The sequence below is a fragment of the Rattus norvegicus genome, chromosome 14 (genome assembly GCF_021556685.1).
Source record: "Rattus norvegicus strain SHRSP/BbbUtx chromosome 14, alternate assembly SHRSP_T2T, whole genome shotgun sequence".
In the NCBI taxonomy this organism is placed as follows: domain Eukaryota; kingdom Metazoa; phylum Chordata; class Mammalia; order Rodentia; family Muridae; genus Rattus; species Rattus norvegicus.
Genome location: NC_141547.1, coordinates 2,282,791 through 2,306,191, shown reverse-complemented (window position 1 = coordinate 2,306,191; position 23,401 = coordinate 2,282,791). Strand labels below are relative to the sequence as shown.

The following is a 23,401-nucleotide window of genomic DNA, read 5'->3' as shown; positions in this document are numbered from 1 at the left end:
CCTGCCTCAGCCCACCTTTCTGCCACTGAGGTATGCTGCTAGGCCCCTTGAATTGCATGGACGCACACGCACGCACAGACACACACACACACACACACACACACACACAAGTGAAGGCTAGAGGACAACTTGTGGGTGTTGATGAATTGGAATTTTAAATTATTTAAATCACAAGAATATTTTCAGGGGTTGGGGGAATTAGCCAAAAACTCCTTCAATCTTTGCCCTATGTTGAGGGAATAACTGTAGGACACCTAACCTTTAACATTCCTGGTCCTTTTCTCCTTAGGAATTTGTAGACTTCCTGCTAAGGCCTCAATTTGTATTTTTGAAGAACAGAAAGAAATTCTGTGAAGTGTTGAAACCATTTAAACCATCTAAGACCAAGACATACCTACTGAAACAATGCACAGTATTTGTGTAAAAAAGGTTAGTGTTTGTTTAAAAATTTGTCACTTGTCCTTTTCATTGCTAGCCTAAGATGTGAGGGTTTTTAGGGAAGGGCATGTCCTTGACACAGGCTTTTACTGTGTAGCCTTGGTTGACCTGGAACTCGATATATATATATATATAGTCAGGCTGGCCTTGAACTTAGGAGCTCTGCTTGTTTCTGCCTCCAGAGTACTAGGACTAAAAGTGTGCAGCACCATGCCTGGACATTTGTAAAGCATCATTTAAACAATGTGCAGTATCTCAGCTGTGTGACCTGTTTGTGCCTTTCATCCTAACAATACTGAAACAGGAAAGTCTTATCTGAGACTGGTCTGCACTACATACATAGTAAGATCTGAGACATTATCCCCAAGACAGCAGCAACACAAAGCCAGGCTTGGTGGTGTGCTACCTTTGTGAGCTCCAGGCCAGCCAAGAAGTGGCCAACACAGTGAGACCCTGTCGAGAAAACAGCAAAACAAAGCTACTTTGTCTCTTGGTAAACCCTCTGGGCTCTTATAAACAGCCATTTTAAAGTACTCAGGTTTTGTTTTTTTTTTTTTTTTCAGGACATATTCTCGTAGACACCTTGAAGATACCAGGATCTGAAGTAGTTGAGAATGTCTCTGCCAAGTCGACAAATGGCTATTGTTAACCCCCCTCCACCAGAGTACATAAATGCTAAGAAAACTGGGCGGTTGACCAACCAGCTGCAGTTCCTGCAGAGAGTCGTCCTGAAGGCGCTGTGGAAACACAGTTTCTCCTGGCCGTTTCAACAGCCTGTGGATGCCGCGAAGCTCAAGCTGCCTGTGAGCACCTTATGACGTGTTAACTTCTGCTTTTATTCTTTAATTCATGTGTGTGTGTGTGTGTGTGTGCGTGTGTGCGCGTGTGCGCGTGTACGTGCACGTACGTACGTGTGCGTGTGTGCGTGTGTATGCACATTTCAAGATACCCGTGTAGGTCGGAGGACAGCTTGGGGTGGGGTCAATTCTCTTCCTCCACCCTAGGTTCCAGGGACTGAGTTCAGGTTGTCAGACCCATGGGGTTAGTATTTTCCCTACTAAGCCATCACTGGCTCAGCTCTCAGGTGCTTGCATCTAGCAGAAGGGGAGCCTTCTAAGAAGCCCTGAAGTCACATGGTAGTGGACCAAAAGGACAAATTCAGTATCAAGGTACAACCTATGGAGACTTAGTCTGTGTTTGCATAAAGCACCTCAATTAGGAATGGCATTTGGTGATGAAATGTGGGAGAGGTGAGAACTGTCACCAAGATGAAATGTGGGAGAGAACTGTCACCAAGACGCAGGAGCCAAATTCAGCTGCAGCCCCTGCAGGTGTCAGAGCCCCCAGCCTGCACAGTCTTGTGTGGAAGGTGGGAGATGGGGGTCATGGAAGATGCTACATTCAAGCCTTTCTCAGATAACACTGGGAAGTGCAGGCCCATAAATTCCCTTCAGAGATAAGCTTCAGAGGAAGCAAGTTTAAATTCTAAAAGCCATATTGAAAAGCATAGGCATTCACCACATGATATAGTAAATGTGTACCGCCCCACCTGAGATCGCAGGTGTGTGGCTCCAGGAGCTACAGCTCAGGCCATCAGGCGTGTACAGCTCATACTCCTACCACTGAGTTGTCTCCCTGTCCACAGCCTGTTGACTTCATTGTTCATCTGCTTGGGTATTTTACATGTCAATTTTAAAGAGAAAAGCCTACAACTATCTATAAGAAAAAATTAGTTGGAGCTGGAGCGACTCAGTGCTAAGAGCAACAGTGCTCCCCCAGAGGACCTGGATTGGATTCCCATCACCCATATGGCGGCAGACACTGTAACTCGGTTCCAGAGATCCAATGTGACCTGGTGGAGATCCACTGGGAATGTTAGGGATCCAGTACCTTCTCAGGCCTCTGCAGGCACCAGGCACACATACACTCCACAGATTTACATGCAGGCAAAGTATTCATACATATAAAAATGTTTAACTTATTAATATTGTAAAATATACATAATCACACACTTGATTATTCAGGACTCCTGAAGATTGCCCTAAATGATCTCTCCTTCACTCCCAAAATGAAATTAATGTTCTGAATGTCGATATTCTCATGTTAACAGTTCAAGATGAATTGTGTAAGTTTTCTTGTTATAACATGCCATGGCATCCTTCTAATGAAGAATGGTGGTCCAGTTGACCTCCTCTGTGAAGGCTTTTTGTGTCACACATCACATTCAACTTTAAGTCTCACTTGAAGTGTTTAGTCATGTAGTAACAGAATGATTTATGACACAGTGAGTCGGGGAACTGGGATTTTCCCGAGTCTGTCAGGTTCCATAAATACTGCCTGCTCCCAGCCCCTTCCTTTTGTATTTTTTCAAAAATAAATAATTTAAAATCTTGTTTTCACCAAATCCTCTAAGTTGTTTTCATCATTTATTTGCATATGTGCATGCAGATATACCAAGGCAGGAGCATGGGAGTTGGAGGATGTATTTTGGGAGTCTGTCTGTCCTTGCCTCCCACCACGTGGGTCCTGCAGTGCCAAGTCAGGTGGTTAGGTTAGTGGTGGGCATCTTTATGGTCTGAGCAACCTGTCAGCGCTGCCCGCCTCGTCATCTTTAGAAGCTTTTCCTTCCCTCTGAAACGTCATGCTGTGACCACTAGCCTTGGTTTTTGTTCCTAAAGGCTCTGGCTTCCAGGCCGTTAACAAAGGTGACAGTCTGAACTCCTTAGTTAGAGGTGGACAGTGTGTAAATGGTTTAAGTCAATAGTTGTAATGCTATTGTATGTAATGGCACTGTACTGAGCCCAAGGCCTTAAAGCATACTGAACAAGGATGCATACCACTGAGCTATATTTATTGGTATATTTATTGTGGTGCTGAGGATGGAGCCCACGGTCTTGTTCTTGTTATGTGAGCTCTCTACCTCTGAACTACACCCCCCGCCTCATTCTAATAGACCTTGTTCAAACCTACAGGACTATTACACCATCATAGAGACGCCAATGGATTTAAGTACAATTAAGAAGCGGCTGGAAAACAGGTACTACGAGAAGGCTTCCGAATGCGTGGGAGACTTCAACACGATGTTCTCAAACTGCTACTTATACAACAAGGTGCGGGTCTGCTGCTTACACTAACAAGGGTCCCGGTTAGAAATGCTCTGTGCTGCTGTTGAGGGGCCTGGGGAGGGACAGTCTGAAACTCAGTTTCCGTAGGCCGACCTCAAAGTCGAGATCCTCCTGCCCAAGCCTCTGGATGCTGGAGTTAGAGGCATGGCCATCTTGTTCAGCTTACACGTTTTTATTACATATGCTGGTTTTGTAATATTTGGTTATCTTTCTCTTGGTGTGTGAACATGTGTAACGGTCAAGGCTTCATCTTCTGCTACAGTGGACTGAGGCCCGTAGGCTCATATGGAAAGTGGTTTTACGAATTCTGAGCCATCTCACTGGCCCTAATTTGCATATTTTAAGAAAAATGTTCTCATTGGATTTCATCATTTTCATAATTAATCTGTTTGCTCAACTTGTTTTCAGCCACTGGCTGTATTTCTACCTAAAGCTAAAGAGCCAAGAAAAAGTAAAAGACCAAAGCCAGACTGTAACCTGAGAGACTGAGGCAGGGGGATTCTGTGAGTTTAAGGACAGCTTGAGTACAGTGTGAGACGCTGTCTCAAGAAGAAAAGGAAGCCGCACTGGTGGGCTGGCTCTCTGTGGCCATCGTGCAGGGTTTCCTCTGTCCTCTTGATGTCTTAGTCATGGCTGAGCACCTGATGACACGCTCACTTGGTTACATTTTCTAGCTATCCCCTAAGGTGGAAACTTAATGACACCCTTTGCAGCTCTGAGGACAGAACCCAAGGAGGTTTTGTTTTATCAGGGTGTCAGTCAGACGGCAGCTCTCACGTTCACTTAGCTTTGTTTTCCTCAGCAGCACAGGAATCCCAGGGGAACACTACAGGAGTGCAGACTGTGTAGGGTCATTGACTTCCTCAGAAGAGCTTTGCTCAGCAGTGCCAGCCTAGTCAGCAGTGGAGATTCCAACTGCAGGCCCCTTTGTGTATGGCTGTGCTGGTCAGCAAAGTCACTCCGACCCTTTCGTAAAGGTGAGGGGTTGGCGTTAGAACTAAGTTCTTTCCTGCCACACGATCTGAAGAGAAGGAAGAGGTAAGGCCTGCCGAAGAGTGCTGAGCTATGCTCACAGAGAAGTGGGACACCGCAGCCACCCCGCGCATGCTTAGCGTGTTTCCAACATGTTTTCTAGCCTGGAGATGACATTGTGGTTATGGCCCAAGCTCTGGAGAAGTTATTTATGCAGAAGCTGTCTCAGATGCCACAGGAAGAGCAGATTGTGGGTGGCAAGGAGAGAATGAAGAAAGGTAAGACAGAGCACACTGTCAACAGTGACGCTCTGTGGAGCACGTGTGTGCATGTGTGTGCATGTGCACTCGCCCGTGTGTGCACGTGTGTGCACCCGTGTGTTAGAGCAAAACATAAATAAAAAACAGAATCCTTCAAAAGACATAGACTTGTGGAAGTTCTTCTATATCCAATTCCTTTGAAACAATATGCCCACTTAAACAGTCTCCTAAATGACATGGGTAGGCTGTCATGTAAGAGTGCAGCCATGTTTAGGTCACATGATGATATTTAGCACATTGTCACCTGGTTGACTATAGTGGCTGTTGCTGTTCTTGGTGGCTCTTGTGTCTGTACCGTGCTGTGTTGATAAGAGGGCCCAAATGGACTGTAGCTCAGATTGAAATGTTGTTGGGTCTCAGAGTTCTTTCTCCTCTAGTTGAAAGTATTTACCTGACTGAGCTTGTACCCCCTTTCTTGATTTATATTTTGAGATAGGGTTTCTCTGAGTTGCCTTGAGTGGCCAGGATCACCAGCCTGTACCACCAGAGCTGATCATGGTATTTACACGAAGACATATAAAACTAATCCTAATATTCAAATAGGTTACTATAGAGCATCATCAAGTGTTAATTGATTTTGTATCAGTAAAAATATTTATCTTTTGTGTTCGCAAATGTTAAACAATTTATAGTTAAAAGGCTGAAACACAGAAGATTATAGCAGGTCTTGCTTGACATCATTTTCATTAATGTACTGTGTGTGTACCTTTTCTTTATTGTTGACACATTTTAAGATGGGTTATGTCTACTTGTGAGGGTTTTCTCAATCAGTCGTGCATGAATGATACTCACCATAATCTGTATTCCAGCCATTTAATTATAAATTATATAATATTTGAACTGAAAAGATGCTTTTTAAGAAAGGAAATATGAGGCACGATATATGTGTATTCCCATGGAGACCAGAAGGAGTTGTCAAATCCATTGGGAATCCAGATGGTTGTGAGCCAGCGTGTGGTGGAAATCAAACCTGAGCGCTTGGGGGTCACATGGTGAGTGGTTTTAATCACCAACCACGGCTCCAACTCCTACATATTTTTAAATTTTTCTTTTCTGCCCTCCATTCATCCCTCCTTCCTTCCCCTTCCTATTTTTGAGGCAGGATGTCACATAGCGCAGAGTAGCTTCAAGCTCACACTCCCTGTCGGGGAGAATGGCCATGAGGGTCCAGGTCTCTCCCCTCCCCTCCCCTCCCTTCCCATGTGCTGAACCTGTGAGCAGAAACATTGTGCCAGCTCTGACATGTCGCCGTCTTTTCCCTTCTTCTTCGTTTTCTAAAGATTTATGTGGTGGTATCTGCAGGGGCCAGAAGAGCTGAAGGTAAAAGCAGTTGTAAGCTGCCAGGTTGTAGGTGCTGGGAACCCAAACTTCAGTCCTCTAGAAGAGCAGGAAATAGTCCCAACCACTAATAGTCCTTTCCCAGTCCCTTGAATTTGTTTCTTAAAGAAGCATTTAATATATATTTTTCTTTTTCCAGGAGTCAGGAGTGAAGCCAAGGTTGTGTATGCTAAGTCTGTGTGTATCACCAAACTAGATCCCAAATCCTTTTGGTTTTTCATATCGAGGCCGCATCTTATTAAGTTACCCAGGCTGGCCTCAAATTCACGCTCCTTCTGTGTCAGCCTCCTTCTTAGGTATATGACATACAGGCATATGACAACTACACTCAGTGAGACTTCGTTCTTTTCCTGATCACAGCATGTTAATTGTGCAAACACTGTCTGTGCTTACAGTCCCCTTCCTCGTTACTTTATCCCCTCCCCAACCCCTAATGATGGCCTTTCTGAGGAAGCTATGAATGGCTTTTGAGGGTAGACATGCTAATTAATATTCCAGTAGCAGGCATGGGGCTCCTTTCTCCTTCACGCTCGTTTCTGTCCATGTTCTTGGTGATAGCCATTCTGACTGGGTTAAGGGAGAACGGCAAAGAAATTTTCCTTTTCTATTTTTTCCTTTTCGGATAAGATCTTATAGATGGCAGGCTGGCCCCATCCCTTGTGTAAGCTATGGCTGCCCTTGAGCTCCTGATGCTCCTGCCTCAGCCTTGCCCAGCCTTTTCTTTTAAAAAATGTAATTGCGATTTTCATTTTTCTAACTTTACTTAGGTGTATGTGTCTAGGTCCGCATTTCAGTGTGCACACATGCAGTCAGTGCCTGTGGAGGCCAGAAGCAGGCAGTGGACCTCCTGGAGCTAGAGTTGCAGACACATGGGACTGTCCATTGAGGGTGCTGGAAATCAGCCTCCAGCCCGAGCTCTGCAAGAGCAGCGCGTGTTCTTAACCCCAAGGCCCCTGCAGCCCCGATCTGCATTTTCTTGGTGGCTAGATGTTGAACAGGAGCATTTATTTGCTCACCTCGTACTTCGTTCTTGACACTGGCTTTTCAGTCGTCTCTCCACTGATAGCTGAATTATTCATGTTAGTTCTTCCAAGTTTTTAAAAAAGATTTTAAAACTGAAGATTCTGAGTGTGCCTCTGTGTCTGTGCTTCTGTGTCCCGTGTGTTTTGTATCTCTGACTGTAGACTCAGATGACCGTAACAATGTAGGTTTATTTCTGAGTCGGAGCCTACTTCTTGTTGTTGATCTTCAGGTTTTATTGTTACTTGCTTTCTTTGGCCTTCAACACACCTGGCTTAAATTTTTTTTCCCAAAATTATACTTTAGAGATTTTGATATTGGGGTTTTTCAACTTCAAGCATTTTTTATCTCTCAGGGATTCAGCATCTTGGACCAATTCTTTGGGGAATTATGACCAAGTTGTCAGCAGCAGTGTATGGGACTTACTTTTGCCAACTGAATTCGATTAGAATAGGAAATGAAAAAGTGGTGTTTTATACTTATCAGGTATTTGACTCTGGTTCACATTTCACTAGATATCCAACAAAAGACAGCCGTTTCCTCTGCTAAGGAACAAACTCCCTCCAAATCGGCAGAAAATGTGTTTAAGCGACAAGAAATTCCTGCTGGGTTTCCTGATGTCTGTCTCTCTCCCTTAAACATGGCACAAGAGGCTCCCCCGACCTGCGACTCACAGACTGTGGTCCAAGTAAGTTGTGTGTGTGTGTGTGTGTGTAGGTGTGTGAGCCTAGTCACGCCTATGCGGAGCTTCTGCCCTTTTTCCTAGAGACAGAGTCCTCCACTGAATTGGAGCTCGGCTGGCAGCCAGTCAGTCGGAGCAATCCTCCAGCTCCCTCCCTCACAGGGCTGGAACTACAGGTGTGGCCATGCTTGGCGTTGACCTGAGTGTTGAGCATAAAGTCGGATCTTTCTGTACGCAGAGCAACTGTTGTGAGCTCTTAGCTTCTCTGTGGCTTAAACTTGTTTTATTTCTAAAATCTAAAATGTTTATACTTTTAAAAAGTTGACATGAAAATTGTTTGTTAGCATGGAGTCGTTTTAAAAAATATTTTGTATTTTTATTTTTTGTGCATATGTGTGTTTGTGAATGTATGTTTGTATGTAGGTCACATGTGTATGGGTCACTTGGAGGACAGAAGAGGGCACAAAATCCCCTGAAGTGGGAGTTACACAGGACTGTGAGCCTGTTGCAGGCACTAGACACCATGTCTGCCCATTTATTTCCCTGTCATGGATAGTGACCTAGGGTAGTAACCGAATGTTAGCGATTTCTTAAGTAGAATTTGGACCATTTTACTATCTTGATGGTATTGCTATCAAAAGCTGCCCACCTTGATCCAAGTTTGGAGGTGCAGTCCTGGAGTGCTAGCACTCACTCAAAAGGCTGTAGCAGAGGTCACTGCTTGGAGAAGAGTCTGGAATACATTTGAGAGCAGCCTGGGCCACAGAGTAAAACATAGCAAAACCAGTTGTCCATAGTTACATGGGCAGGTTTTTTCTATTAATGTAGCAATTAAAATGTTTCTTAGTTTTGTAACATTGTGGTCCGTGCCGCACACCTGGCCTCTATAGTTTACACCTTAAGAGTGTGTGTCTATCTCAGCTAATTCCCTGTTCTCAGAAACATACTTGGTATAAACATGACTTTGATTTTCCGTCTTTCATTTGTCTTTTAAGAGTTATATAAGATTTTTTTGGGCTGTGGGAAGAACCATCAAAACTATTTGTTCTGTCTGTAAAATCAGAATTAACTCTAACTAATATTTAATACATGTGTGTGAAAATCCTCTCATAAAACTTGGTGTTGGCAATTGTTTCTACTGTTTGTTAGTGCATGGTGCCTCCTTAAGTGCTTCTTGTTGAACTGTTCTTTAGATTACAAAGGGTGTGAAGAGGAGGGCGGACACAACAACTCCTACCACTTCCTCAGCTAAAGCAAGTAATGAATCCCCTCCGCCACTGAGAGAAGCGAAGCCGGCGAATGCGCCAGTGAAGGAAAACACAGTGAAGAGCGTCCTGCCAGACTCTCAGCAGCAACACAGGGTTTTAAAAACAGTCAAAGTAACGGAGCAGTTGAAGCACTGCAGCGAGATTCTTAAAGAAATGCTTGCCAAGAAGCATCTGCCGTACGCATGGCCCTTCTACAACCCTGTGGACGTGGATGCTTTGGGACTCCACAACTACTATGACATTGTCAAAAACCCCATGGATCTTGGAACGATCAAGGTAAATACTGCCTGAGTGGGAAGAGCTTGCTTTCCTTGTCTTGATTGTAAAAGTGTCCCATCATTGCAAAGAAATCGGTCCAATGTCCAGGAAACTGAAGACAATTACATCAGAGTACTAACACTGAAGAGGACATTGGGACGCTTTAAATACATCTTGCTTTCCTGTAAACACAGCCATCTCACGAGCTAGTGGAGATTGAACTAGGGCCCTCAGTAATCTTACACAGCATCTCCTGGCCCTGGCTCTCTTTAAAGCATGGCTTTGTTTCATTATTTTTATTAATATAGTAAAGTTTGTTAACTTGCTACTAAACTTTGTGTTTGCCCTCGTTTCTTGTATTCTGCTGTCTCCCTCCAGGTTTGTACTGTTAGTTAAAATTCAAAATCAGTGGTCATTTTTGTTGATTTATAGACCATAAACTCAGTTTTTACATAGACGGTCATTTTCTCTCAACACTTGGATGACGTTCCAGCATCCGTTTGCTGTCATTGCTCCCACATGGTGTGTCCTCCTCTCTCCAGCCGGCACTTGTTTATATGCACCCTGTACTGGGAGTTAACCTTTTCAGTGTGAGGATCCACGTCATCAGTTTTTAACTGTGACATCTTAAAAGAGTACTGTTTTATTTTTCAACACACATAAACTCAGACCCACAGGTTAAAGAGTACTATCTGGCCAGGCAGTGGTGGCTCCCACCTTTAATCTCTCAACACATGGAAGGCAGAGGCAGGCAGATCTCTGAGTTTTTCAGCCAGTCTGGTCTACAGAGCAATTTCCAGGATAGCCAGGACTACCCAGACAACCCCTGTCTCAAAGCCCCAGACAGACAGACAGACAGACAGACAGACAGACACACACACACACACACACACACACACACACACACACTCTCTCTCTCACACACACACACATACACACGGAGAGAGAGACAGAGACAGAGACAGAGAATGTTGTCTGAATAGCCGTACGTTGGGATGTAAGTAAGAGTCTGTGTTTAGTGTATCTCAAGGAGAGAAAGTAACTTGCAGAATAGTCGTGAGGTAAAGAAAACAGTTCTGAGCACTATCTTAGTACTTAAAGCATAGGCAGGATGTGAGGGAGACGCAGGGGAGGGCACGGTGGGAAGGAGGGCAGGTCCTAAGAAAGCTGCTGCAGAGAAACAAGATCCCTGTTAAACATGAGAGTCTCGGCTGACTCAGGACTTGTGGTGTTTTCTCTGGGAGCTGGGTACATACCAGCTAAGCTGTCAGAGGGTTCCTGAAACAGGAAGGTGTGGACTTTAATTCAGCTCTGAAATCATTCTCATTTGTCACTAATGTGCCTGGTAGAGAGTACACTGGAGACAGAGTGATGCCTCGGTGTTTAAAGCCCTGTGTGCTCTCACAGGGGACCTGGGTTCAGTTCCCAGTGTCCACGCAGTGGCTTACAACTGTCTTTCCTGGAAAGTTTGAAAAGACCCATCCCTTGCCTGCCTTTTTGGATACCTGGCATACACACGGAACACCAACATACATGCAAGGAAGATATATAAACTTTTAAAAGAATCAGGAGGCAAACATAGGGTAGATCTCTGAGTTCAAGGCCGTCCTGCTCTACATAATAAATCCCAGAGAAATCCTGTCTCAAAAAAGAACAAAACAAAATGGTGGGTACATCCTGTATCATCCAGCCTGGCTCATGACACTTGCCTGGTGGATGCTGGGATCCATGCACCATTACACCGGACCTTGCATTTCTTTAATTTAAAACGAGCCTCACATAATTCGCCTGTTTGTTGGTCTGTGGGTCGTAACTCACATCCCTGTTACTCTTACACTTCTAAAGTCTTTTCATCGCTGTCTCACTGTAGACTTTCCATTTCAAGACAGTCTGAAGTGCTTTCCAGTTGATTTTGCCCACAATGCGCCTTTCATTCTCTTTACTTGTAAATGCTCATTGATTTCTTTTGTACATGTAAAATTTGATAATATAGAACAATGTTTGACATTTGTTTAAAAAATGCACATAATGGTGTCCCCCCCTCCCTTCTTCCCTGCCCCACCTCTTTCCTCTCTCCCCCTCCCTCCTCCCTCTCTCCCTCCCTCCCTCCCATTTGCTTACATTCTGGTTAGCACACAAAGAGGTGGGTTCCTGTGACTCTTTCCTTTGTTTCCCTTTGCTCGTTTGCTTGTTGAGACAGGCTCTCATGTAGCCCAGGCTGGCCTCCCAGAGCTGGGTTACAGAGATGCACACTGTGTTGGCCATGGCATTTCTGTAATATACATCACTATACTTCGTTCTTGTCTGCCACCCCCATGGCTCCTTCTGCCGTGTTCATCCCCGTTATTCCCATTGATAGGACCCTCTTTCCTTTGAAACATACACTATTACCTTCTGTCGGTCCCTTTCTGCCACCTCTTTACTGCTCTTTCTACTTTCATACTGCACATACAGCTTTACATATATGTACATGCTGCATATATATACACACAAATGTGCAAAAATTTAAATCTAGATCCCTCACATAAGAGAAAGCACTTGTCTTCCAAGTCTGTCTTATTTCACTTAACATAATTTCAGTTCTGTTTTCCTACAAAACTTAGATTTCATTCTTTCTTAGAGCCGAGTAAAAATCTATTATGCATGTGCCACATGTTCATCAGTCATCCGATGATGAGCACCTCAGGTGGCTTTACATCTTGTCTGTCATGCACAGAAATGGCAGCAATCATGATTCGCTGATTGAGAGTCCTTTGTGGACTTAGATGAGATGCAGGACCATGTGGGGCAGTTCTCTTTTGCATTTTTAAAGGACACCCCATACTGATTTCCAGAGAACCTAATATAGATTGCCATTCTCACCAGCAGTGTATAGAGTACCATTTTCCTGTATCTTCCCCAGTTTATGCTGGTTTCCCCCTCTTGATATTATCCATTCTGACTGTGGTAAGATAGAAAATCCACGTAGTTTTTTATTTTTGCCTCCTAAGATAGATAAGGATATTGAACACTTTTAACTGTCCATTGGCCATTTGCGTTTCTTCCTTTAAGAACTGCCTATTACATTCACTAGTCTCCCTTATTTTAAATGATGTGGTTTGTTTGCATGTGTATATGTACGTGACAAATCTCTATAGTTTCTAGCACTAATCCTCTTGTGGTCTAGTTTATAGTCATTCAAGACTTCCATCCATCCATAGGCTGTCTCTTGATTCTGCTGATGGTTTCTTTCTGCTACATGGAGTTTTTAATACCAAATAATACAACTTATCAATTCTTGTTTTTTATTTACTGAGCTGTTGGAATACTTTCCCTCCCCTCCCGCACAGGATCTCCTTTTCATTATTGGTATACTGGAAAAAGCTACTGGTTTTGTTGTTGTTTCTGAACCCCGCTGCATTGCTCACAGTGTTTGTCATCCCCGGAGGTTTCCATGGAGGCGTTAGGACCTTTTAAGTACAGCGTCACGTTATCTACATGCAGGAGCTCCGACCCTCTCTTCCGTGTGCCATCTTTCTTTCTTTCTGTGCTCTCACTGCTCTAGCTGGATTGAGTAGGAGCAAAGAGTGCGCTCCCTTGTCCTAGTCCTGACTTCAGTGGAGGTTCATTTGTCCCCCATGCACATAAAGCTGCCGTGGCTTTGTTGTCTGTGCACCTTAAATGTTGGGCTGTCATCTCCTTATCCTTAGTTCAGGGATTTTACCATGAAAGAATGTTGGCCTTTGTCCAAGGCCATTCTCCATTCTCAAAATGATAGTGTAGACTCCTCCTCCTCCTCCTCTGTGCTTTCCCTGGGTCACTGGCTGTCCTCTGCAGGTCTGTGGTCCACTTCCTTCCCTTGTTCCCCTGGTTTTAAATCTCCCGTAAGGTCACTGATCACTTTTACTAGTTTACGGTTTAAATCTTCATCCAATGTTTTATTCCATCCCATGTCTTTGAATTCAGTAGCTAAGGAAAGGTATGCTCTTTTTGGAGAAGTCACCTTGCTTTCTCGTGGTTTTGGGAGAGTGTGGGTTTCTGTGTGTTGTGTACATTTGTTTGTTATCTCTCCTGGTTTAATTTGTTTTTTTGTTTTCTTAAGGAATAGCTATGAACACCATTAAAACAAGAGAAAATAACTTTTTAAACATGAGATATAGAAGTACAGTGAAAATTGATTAACAATCACTAATATACCATTTATAGTTGGGAAACAGAAAATGGCAGAGGGCCAAAGTTTAAAACAATGATTAAATATAAAACCAGCTAAAGAATAAAGCTATGGCAGGGAGGAGAGGAAGAGGGAAAATAGAAGCAAGGATAGAAAAAGAGAAACAGGGAAGGAGAAGAATCTTCTGAAGGAGAAAATACATAGTAGTGGGAAAGTAAACATGGAAAAAATTACTCGATAACGAGACAATGTAAAAAGTTATAATGCGAGGGATGAGAAGAGGAGAACACGAGAGCTGGTTTTTAATACATAAATCAGGTAAGATCAGCCCTAGTGGAAGCACAATAGGAAAACATCAAAAGGGAGACTGAACGGAGACAAAAATGGATTATATGAAAATAAATTTTTAAAATGAAAGCTCTTCCTAAATTGGAGAGATGATGGGCATGGAGAGGTGGCTCCCCAGGTCCACTTGCAGTCAGACCTGACAGCCTGAGTTAGGTCCCCGGGACCACATGGGAGAAGGAGAAAGCTCACTTCTATGGCTGTCCTGACCTCCATAAGAGAGTCGTTGCGCACACATACACATGGCACAGCTTGGGGAGGGGCAGAGCAAGAAGACAAAGTTTTGACTTCTTCGTTGTCTCTTCCAACTTGGAGATGGCCAGCGACATGCACAGGTCAGCTGACTTGACGCCTCCACTTTAGCTATGCCTGCAGTTGTATATCGGGTCTGTGCTGCTAAGCTGTGGCCTATGGACTGGGCAGCTTCTCCTGCCTTCTGGAAGATCCCTAGTTTCAACCCTTGGTACAGCTAATATTCTGGCCAAACAGTTTCTTACAATGGGAGAAGGCAAAGCAACCAAGGGGCTGAAATCTGCAGACGCAGCCCTGCCTTCAGTTTCAAATGCACAACATTCATTGGTCCCTGCTGGGGGTGTGGCCACAGGCATGGGCATGTCTGTTGCAACTGCAGAGTTCTTGGACCACAAGCATGAACCTCCTGGCAGGTGGGTGGCTCTGCCCATTGACCTCAGGCTTGGGGTGTCAGCTCTAGCCAGTTGGTTGGTGAGGCTGTCTCCAGGCCCCTAGGTATCTTCTACCCTCATGGCCCAGGCAAGACTCCTGTCTCTTGTCCCTTTGGTTTGTCGAGTTCTTGCCCATCTGCTCCTAGACTTATCATTCACATTGGGTCTGTGACAGATTGAATTCAGGCTCAAATGGGACCTAGGCTGCAGCCCTCTGAGCCAGGAGATCTTTCTCCCTCTGCCAATCCCTCCTGCTCAAAAGGTCACTGTCTCAGCCAGGGCCACAGCTGGATTTGAGGCCTGTGAGAACTGTGGATAGAACCACCCAGTGTCTTTCTCACTGGGGATGCCTGGCTTGTCTTTTGGATGTAGTGGACTTCTTCCTCAAGTAGGAAGCCATAGTGCTGGCCCTGCGTCTGGCTTCGGGCTCTCTTTGCTGTTCCCCATCTTGTTGCCCACCTGTTTTTCCATATTTCTAAGCTGCCCATTTACGAATTTTCAAAATTCTTCCTTTTCTCTGGGATGAAGGCTTTTTAAAAGTTTTTTTTTTATTCTCCCAACACGCATAGAGGCAAATGTCTAGGCCATCGTCTTACCCAGACATTGGAATATTTTCTCTGTGTTATTTTCTCCGTTTCCCAGTACATCTCATTCGTTTCATGTGAATTGACTTTAGTTGTTTGTGAACCTTTGTAATTTTTCCTTAACTCAGGGGAAAATGGACAAGCAAGAGTATAAGGATGCGTGTGAATTTGCTGCAGATGTCAGGCTGATGTTTATGAATTGCTACAAGTACAACCCTCCTGATCATGAAGTTGTGACCATGGCCAGGATGCTTCAGGTGAGGTTTTACCCACTCTCTGAGCGCTTACCTTTGAGCACAATATACATATTTCTGAACCATAACTCAAGAGACAAAGGATACCCTCTGTCCCTAATCGTGCTATATAATGTGTAAATTGCGCGTTTCATGGTGGGGTTTCCCCTCTTGGTTATAAGCTTTAGCGGCACAGTTGTTTAGAGGAAGCTGCCTACTTTGCAGAAGAAATCAATCAATGAATCGTTAGTGAGAAGAGGGTGGCAGGTCCCTGGTGGTACTGACTGAACCCTGTCCTGCTTCAGGAGAGGGCCCAGTTTTGAGTCATGGAAAGGTAGAACTGTATATGACATGACTGACCTTAACTACCAACAAAGGTCGATCCTGCTGAGAGACATAGCGGAGGCGTGCTGAGGCACGGAGTATGTGCCGACAGAAGGAAGCATCATGTTGCACTTCCTCTGGGGCGTCTTAAAGAAGTCTGCCCAGATATGTCCATGTGTACTTTTTTTTCCTTTTTTTCGGAGCTGGGGACCGAACCCAGGGCCTTGCGCTTGCTAGGCAAGCGCTCACCACTGAGCTAAATCCCCAACCCCCATGTGTACTTTTAAAGGTGTTCTTTTCACCACATTAAGTCAGAAATGGAGAAAATCAAACCAGGTGGTGCATGCCTACAGTCCCAGCACTCTGGAGGTGGGCAGGAGGATTTCAAGTTCCAGGGCAGCCTGGGCTACATGGTGCACTCCAGGTCAGCCTGGACATGGTGAAACTCTGTCTCAAAATAAACCAAAAAATGTGAACAGGTTAATTTTCCATTATAGGACGTTTTTGAAATGCATTTTGCCAAGATTCCTGATGAACCTGTTGAGAGTATGCGTGCATGTCACCTTACAACAAACAGTGCAAAGGCCCTCAGTAGAGAAAGCAGCAGCGAGGCCTCCTCGGGGGACTGCTCTTCCGAAGACTCTGAGGACGAGCGAGTACAGCGTCTTGCCAAGCTTCAGGAGCAGGTGGCCGCATAGGACGCAAGTGTTGATGGTCCCCAAGCTGCTAGTCTGTGACGAAGTCCTCGCAGATATTCAGCTTTATAGTTAGATCACCTGATGCCTACAGCCGTAGTCACAGCACCTGATGCCTACAGCCGTAGTTACTTTTTGGCACATTTGCCATGTTTAATATTTCCTACTTAAATATCTGTATGCTATGCAAGTCTAGAGGCACTGCCACCTCCTCTTCCTCCTCTTCCTCCTCTTCTCCTCCTCCTCCTCCCATTCTCTTCCTCCTCTTCTTTTTCCTCCTCCTCTTCTTCTTCCTCTTTTTTCTCCTCCTCTTCCTCCTCCTCTTCCTCCTCTTCTTTTTCCTCCTCCTCTTCTTCTTCCTCCTCCTCCTCCTCTTCTCCTCCTTCTCCCATTCTCTTCCTCCTTTTCTTCTTCCTCCTCCTCTTCCTCTTCCTCCTCTTCTCTTCCTCCTTCTCCCATTCTCTTCCTCCTCTTCTTTTTCCTTCTCCTCTTCTTCTTCCTCTTTTTTCTCCTCTTCCTCCTCCTCTTCCTCCTCTTCTTTTTCCTCCTCCTCTTCTTCCTCCTCCTCCTCCTCCTCCTCCTCTTGGAACTGTCTCGTGTGCCTGGCTTGTCATGAGCTTGTGCTCCTTCTGCCTCTACCTCCCAGCGCTGGATGGCTGGCGTGCACCAAGATGCCTGGGGATTATTTACAACTCTGCTCCTTGCATTCCTAGTCTGAGTAGTTGGTTCTTATAATGTCTTATGTTTTTAAAATGAGATAACTTGCGACTTTCTGTGATAAAATAGTTAACTTTCCTGAGGTCATGTCTGAAGAATAGGGCTGGAGAGGTGTTCAGCAGCTGTTAGCACTGGCTGCTCTTCCAGAGGTCCTGAGTTCAGCACGTGTGTCAGGCTACTCACAACACCTGTAACTCCAGCTCCACAGGCACCTGTACCTACGTGACCACACATATATACACACACACGCTTATATAGTATGTATAATATATACTATATAATGCATCTTATATAATATATATATCTTTTGAAAGAAACTTTAACACTGAGAAATGTTACCTGTTCTTGGGCTGTTTTGATTTTATTACTATACTATATTATACTATACAGTTTGTTTATTATTTATTTATTTATTTATTATTTATTTGTATGCCCTTCAAAACACTGAACTTCCAAAATAAAGCAAAATCCTGAAGGAAATAGAATACAAAATGAGTTTCACAAAGGGTGGCATGTCTATGGAGTATTACATTTTTTCTAATATCTTTAGTGCTTTAGATACTAGTTTAAAGGCTTTTGTTTATTTTTCCTTTCCCAGCTTAATGCTGTTCATCAGCAACTACAAGTTCTGTCCCAAGTTCCATTACGTAAGCTGAAGAAAAAGAATGAGAAGTCTAAAAGGGCACCCAAAAGGAAAAAGGTTAACAGAGACGAGAACCCAAAGAAAAAGGCTAAGCAAATGAAGCAAAAGGAGAAGGCCAAGAGCAAGTAAGTATGCTCAGTGAGTGAATCTGCGTGGGAGGCGAGCTCGGTGAAGGACCGCACATTTAGCCTCTGCAAGGTCCTGGTTCTATCCTCCTGCCTAGATTAAGTAACTGATTAAGATGAAATGAATGTCTGTGTGATGTGGGTGCATTGTATGAAATTCCCACATCAATAAAAATATGTTTAAAAACATGAAACAAATATCTAATTTTGTTACAGTCAACCAAAGAAGAAGAAGCCACTTTTGAAATTGGAAGAGGAAGACAATGCGAAGCCTATGAACTACGATGAGAAAAGGCAGCTGAGCTTGGACATAAACAAACTGCCTGGAGACAAGCTTGGTCGAATAGTTCATATAATACAGTCAAGGGAGCCTTCCCTGAGGAACTCCAACCCAGATGAGATCGAGATCGACTTTGAGACTCTGAAGGCATCCACACTTAGAGAACTGGAGAAGTACGTCCTGGCCTGTCTGAGGAAGAGGTCGCTGAAGCCCCACGGTAGGCCAGGCCCCGCCCATCCCTAGGTCCCGCCCCACCTTGCCTCTAGGCCCCGCCTCAGGCCCCGCCCCACCGCCAGGCCCCTCCCCGCACTCACGGTTGCTCCTCCTCTCACAGCGAAGAAGGTTGTCAGGTCTAAAGAGGAGCTCCATTCTGAAAAAAAGCTGGAGCTGGAGAGGCGGTTGCTGGACGTCAACAATCAGCTGAATTGTAGGAAACGGCAAACGAAACGTCCAGCAAAAGGTAGGTGGCGGTTTCTCCGCGCCCACCCGTGAGCCCTGACCGCTGTTAACGCTCCCTGTTTTGCAGTGGAGAAGCTGCCCCCGCCCCCGCCGCCGCCCCCGGAGCTGGCGAGTGGGTCCCGCCTGAGCGACAGCAGCAGCAGCAGCAGCAGCAGCGGCAGTGGCAGCAGCAGTAGCAGTAGCAGCAGCTCGGGGTCCGGGAGCAGCAGCAGTGACTCGAGCTCCTCCGACAGCAGCGATTCAGAACCAGGTTAGCTGGCTCGTAGGTACCGCCGCGGTGGGGGGAGTGGCCTTTTCCTGTGGAGTCGGGAGAGTGTTAACTGGAGGGCCTGTGCTTTGGATTCCAGCATCCTTAGTAACATGCACCAAGAGCCTTACTCTTTCCTTAAAAGAGACACTGTGTGAAAGGACGTGACTTGGGCCTTCTGGGAGGTCTCCTAGGAAATGTACGAGGTTGAAAAGCAGCGAGTGCTGTTTTACTTCTTAATAAAAACAGTATTTGGGACGCCTCAGTGTGTTCCCAGTGTACTTTGGGTCACTCTGATATAAAGTATGTCCTGTTTGGACCCTGCCTTCTGAGTTGAACTGTCGTTTCGAATTAAGAAGCCACTCACCCCAAAATTTGTAGAGAGTATTTTTTTTAATTTGTTTCTTAACTATAGATTATTAACTTTGATCTATAGAAAAAGGTGGGAGTACCACATATTCTTGTACAGTTTGTCAGTTGTATTAAACCAGGTCACTCATGTTTTCTTTGTTTTTCCATCACTAGTTGTATAGCTGCCATGCGATCACTGCCTACCCCACCACAGCAGGTGTGCCATTTTAACCAAGCAGCAAATGCAGAACCCAGGGCACTTTCTTCCCTACAATTTGCTTTATTGGTAATGGGATATTTCTTTTGAGGTTCAGTGTTTTTTGTTTTTTTGGTTTTTTTTTTTTAATTAAAAAAATTCCACAGAAACTTTAGCTTAAAGAATTTCTTTTTTCAGTTCACAGTCAGGGCTTACAGTGATTCTGTTTTCCTTTGGTTTTGTTTCATTTATTTTTTTGTGGAGCTAGTCACTGCATTTGGTTTTCACATTTCTGAGTATGTAGTGGTGAACAAGTTTGTGAAATTTAAAAGAATTTTTACTTTGGTTAGAATTTGATATTTTAATGCATTTTAAAACCGTTTTAGAGTTCTTATTTCATATATTTGACTTCTAATCATAAAACAATACTGGAAAAGTCCAAGTTGCATTTAGTATTTTAAATTGTAATTAACAATTGTAATTTCATCTAATAAAGCATTTGTGGCCCTAATGAGTTGCAGCACCTTGTCTTTTATTTGTAGGGTAAAACTATTATTCTGTTGGTTCAAATTATCTAGCTTAAATTTAGTAAATGCTTTGAGTGCTAGAAAAGAATGCCACATAGAGTGTTTTAGTATAGCACCTCCCTCCCTCCCCACTTGGCTTACTGTGTAGCCTGACCTCACATTGTAGGCCAGAGTGGACTTGAACTCAGCAATCCTCCTGCCTCTGCCTCCCAACAGGTGTGCTGTACCACACCAAATCTTGACATGATAGCCTAGTATGTTACTTGAAGAGAAGAAAAAAAAAAATTTTTTTTTTGGTTCTTTTTTTTTCGGAGCTGGGGACCGAACCCAGGGCCTTGCGCTTCCTAGGTAAGCGCTCTACCACTGAGCTAAATCCCCAGCCCCGAGAAGAAAATTTTTATCATCATCTGGGTATTCTTTTTTTTTTTTTTTTTTTTTTTTTGTTCTTTTTTTCTTTTTCGGAGCTGGGGACCGAACCCAGGGCCTTGCGCTTCCTAGGCAAGGGCTCTACCACTGAGCTAAATCCCCAGCCCTCATCTGGGTATTCTTAAAATGCTACAGAAACGTTTTTTTCTAACTTTAACACAACAGCTCAAACTCAGAATTCTAATCTAAAACGCTGAGTTTGAGTCTGAAGACCAGCACTCTGGCTGGTGTCGTGCTTTGCAGAGAGCTTTGTGTCTGCTGTGTGGTAGTAGGACAAAGGCAATGGTGCATGCAGGGCAAGCACCGCACCGCTGAGCTGTGTCCTCATGAGTGTCCTGGGCTAGGCCGGAGCTTGTGCTGTAGCCCAAGCCATCCTTGAACTTGCAGAACAATTTTATAAAGTTCTACAGAAGTTTGCTGTGGTTAGGATTTGTCATTCTAATACATTTTAAAGTCATCTGGGGGCTCTTATTATAAAGTATTTCTTATATTTGACTTCTGAGCATAAAACAGTACTGGAAAAGAAATCCAAGTTGCATTTACGACTTCAAGTTGTAGGTTGTAGGCTCCTGCACATGCAGATTGCTCTAGAAGATTTAAAAATATATAATGTTAAAATAAAAGCAACAAATTTTATTCCCTCTCTTGGCACTGTTGAGTGAACCCAAGGTCTTACATAATATACCAGGAAATCAATTTCACCATCAAGCTATATGTATTCCTCAGCTATTTATTTAACCATCTGAGTAGTTTGTGACTTGTTACACTGAGGTTGGTTTGTCTTCATGGTGGGCACTGAAATTGTCTTTTGCCATTGTTTGAGGTGGAGTCTCACTGTGTAGCCCTGGATAGACTCAAACTCCTGTTCTTTCTCTCACAGCCTCCTGAGTGCTGGAATCACAGGCATGTACTGGTATATCTGGCTTGTCATTTATTCTTGAAATTTTAATTTTTGAATATACAATCTATATACTTTACTAGAGGGAAATGGTATTTAAGTGTATTATAAATTGCAAAGTCTAAAATGGAAAAACATGCATCTATGCTTTCAATAAACAAATTAAGTTATAGGACCTTGTAATACTTTATTTAATACTAAACTGATACTAAATAACTACTTCAATACTAATACACTTTAAAATGCCTTAAACTTATTAATTTCTAGTGTGTAAACTAAGAACATTTTTACTTCCCTGAGAATAACAATACATTTTTAAGCAGGATTATAAATGAGAAAAAAGTAAGTCAGACCCCCATCTATGCAATATTTTTGTAAAAGTAATGAACGCCGGACCTCTGTTCCTGATTATGTAGCATTTGTGCAGTAAGTGACAAACATGTGGCCAACTTTCATCGATTGGTGGAAATGGGGTATTTACCCCTCAAAAAGTGATAATCGCATATATTAACAAAACATCAAATAAGAATAAAGGTAGGCATAGTTGCAGATACTTGTAACCCCAGCATTCAGGGAGCTGAGGCCAGCTACTAGGGATAAAACTTTGTTTCAGTAAAACAAAAGTTAACTGAAAGTATCCATAGGATGTCGACTTTATAACTGATAGTGATTTGTTCAGAGTGGATGCAGGTGGATGCCATGATCCTGAGAATCTAGGTGGCAGAAGCAACTTTCTGAAAGCTTTGGTGACATACATACTTTCTTACTTAAAAGCTAGTCATATTTTTAATTTATCTACATTTTAATACTTGCTATAATGGATTTGTTAACATTTTATGGGCATTTGTTAATTCTGTTTGACAATGTTTTATTATGACATTTTCATTCGTGTACATGTTCTAATAATACCTGTGTCCCCCTTCACTTCTGTTCATCCCCTTCCTTTTCCCAGCTGCCCCTTCTAACTCTGTGTGTGTGTGTGTGTGTGTGTGTGTGTGTGTGTGTGTGTGTGTGTGTCCCAGTGAGTGCCATCGGGGGTGAAAACTGGTGATCACCCACTGAGATAATGTCCCTTCCTGTGTATCAATTGCTAACTGCCTGTCCATTCTCAGTTCAGGGTGGGGCCCACAGCTCCTTCCCCTCCATGACAGCATAATGGGATCAACGGCTCAGTCCTGTGGCAGTTTCTCTCTGGATTATTTCAGCTTCTTGACTATGACAGTTTTGTTTTTGTTTCCATTAGTCCTAATCTTTTAGGGTGTTGGGTGTCGGGCAGGGGCAGATTCCTCTGTTAAGTTCCTGTTCTTACTATATTGTGGGTTAGTTTCTCTGCAGTAGTGCTCTGTTTAGGTGTAGCAAAAATTTTAAAGGTAATGTCCTGGTTAGGGTTTTGATTGCTGTAATAAAACACCAAGACCAAAGCGATTGGAGAGGAAAGGGTTTATTTGGTGTACACGTCCACAGCACTGTTCACCATGGAAGGGAGGCAGGACAGGAACTCAAACAGAGCAGGAACCTGGAGGCAGGAATAGCTTGTTAGCCTGCTTTGTTATAGAAAATATAATAATGACCAAGGGTGGCCCCATCCACAATAGCCTGGACCCTCCCCCATCAATCACTAATTTTAAAAAAAATGCTCTACAGGCTTGCCTGTAGCCAAAACTTGTGGAGGCATTATCTCATTTGAGGCTCTCTTCTCCAGTGAGTGTAGCTTGTTTCAAGTTGACACAAAACTATCCAGTACAACTGACCCCTTGTCAGCTTTACACACAACATACATCACTATTAAACCACAACCTTTCCTTTCTTGTTCATCCCTAAGATCTCGCATTAATATGAACATCACAATTTAAATATTCCAAATTTTTAAAGTTTCTCCGTCTTTAAAAACTCAAACATTTAAAAGTCCAAAGTCCCTTATCCACTTTCTTTTAAAATACAAAGTCTTTGTAAAACTCTAAACGCTCTTTAAGAGTTTCAAATCAACTGTGTGCTTATGTAAAACAAAAAAATAATTTCTCATTTCAAGAGGGAAGAACCAAATTCCACCGTTTCCATTGCTCTCAACTTTATCTTCCCAGATGCCACAGAACAACT

The 23,401-nt window shown here is 43.6% G+C and overlaps 1 protein-coding gene across 20 annotated transcripts in view; it reads left to right on the top strand.

Moving 5' to 3' along the window:
• The window catches only part of Brdt (bromodomain testis associated), a 56,113-nt gene that overhangs the window by 14,066 nt on the left and 18,646 nt on the right, over positions 1-23,401 (top strand). For 19 of the 20 annotated variants that reach the window (NM_001402393.1, XM_087582782.1, XM_087582781.1 and 16 more), the window contains 12 exon segments: positions 290-429; positions 1,002-1,241; positions 3,411-3,548; positions 4,699-4,813; positions 7,729-7,901; positions 9,089-9,439; positions 15,312-15,440; positions 16,238-16,426; positions 17,751-17,920; positions 18,137-18,417; positions 18,535-18,660; positions 18,727-18,909. In NM_001402393.1, the coding sequence (NP_001389322.1) occupies positions 1,053-1,241; positions 3,411-3,548; positions 4,699-4,813; positions 7,729-7,901; positions 9,089-9,439; positions 15,312-15,440; positions 16,238-16,426; positions 17,751-17,920; positions 18,137-18,417; positions 18,535-18,660; positions 18,727-18,909 (2,044 nt within the window). In that variant the 5' untranslated portion in view covers positions 290-429; positions 1,002-1,052. 20 annotated transcript variants of the gene reach the window in all.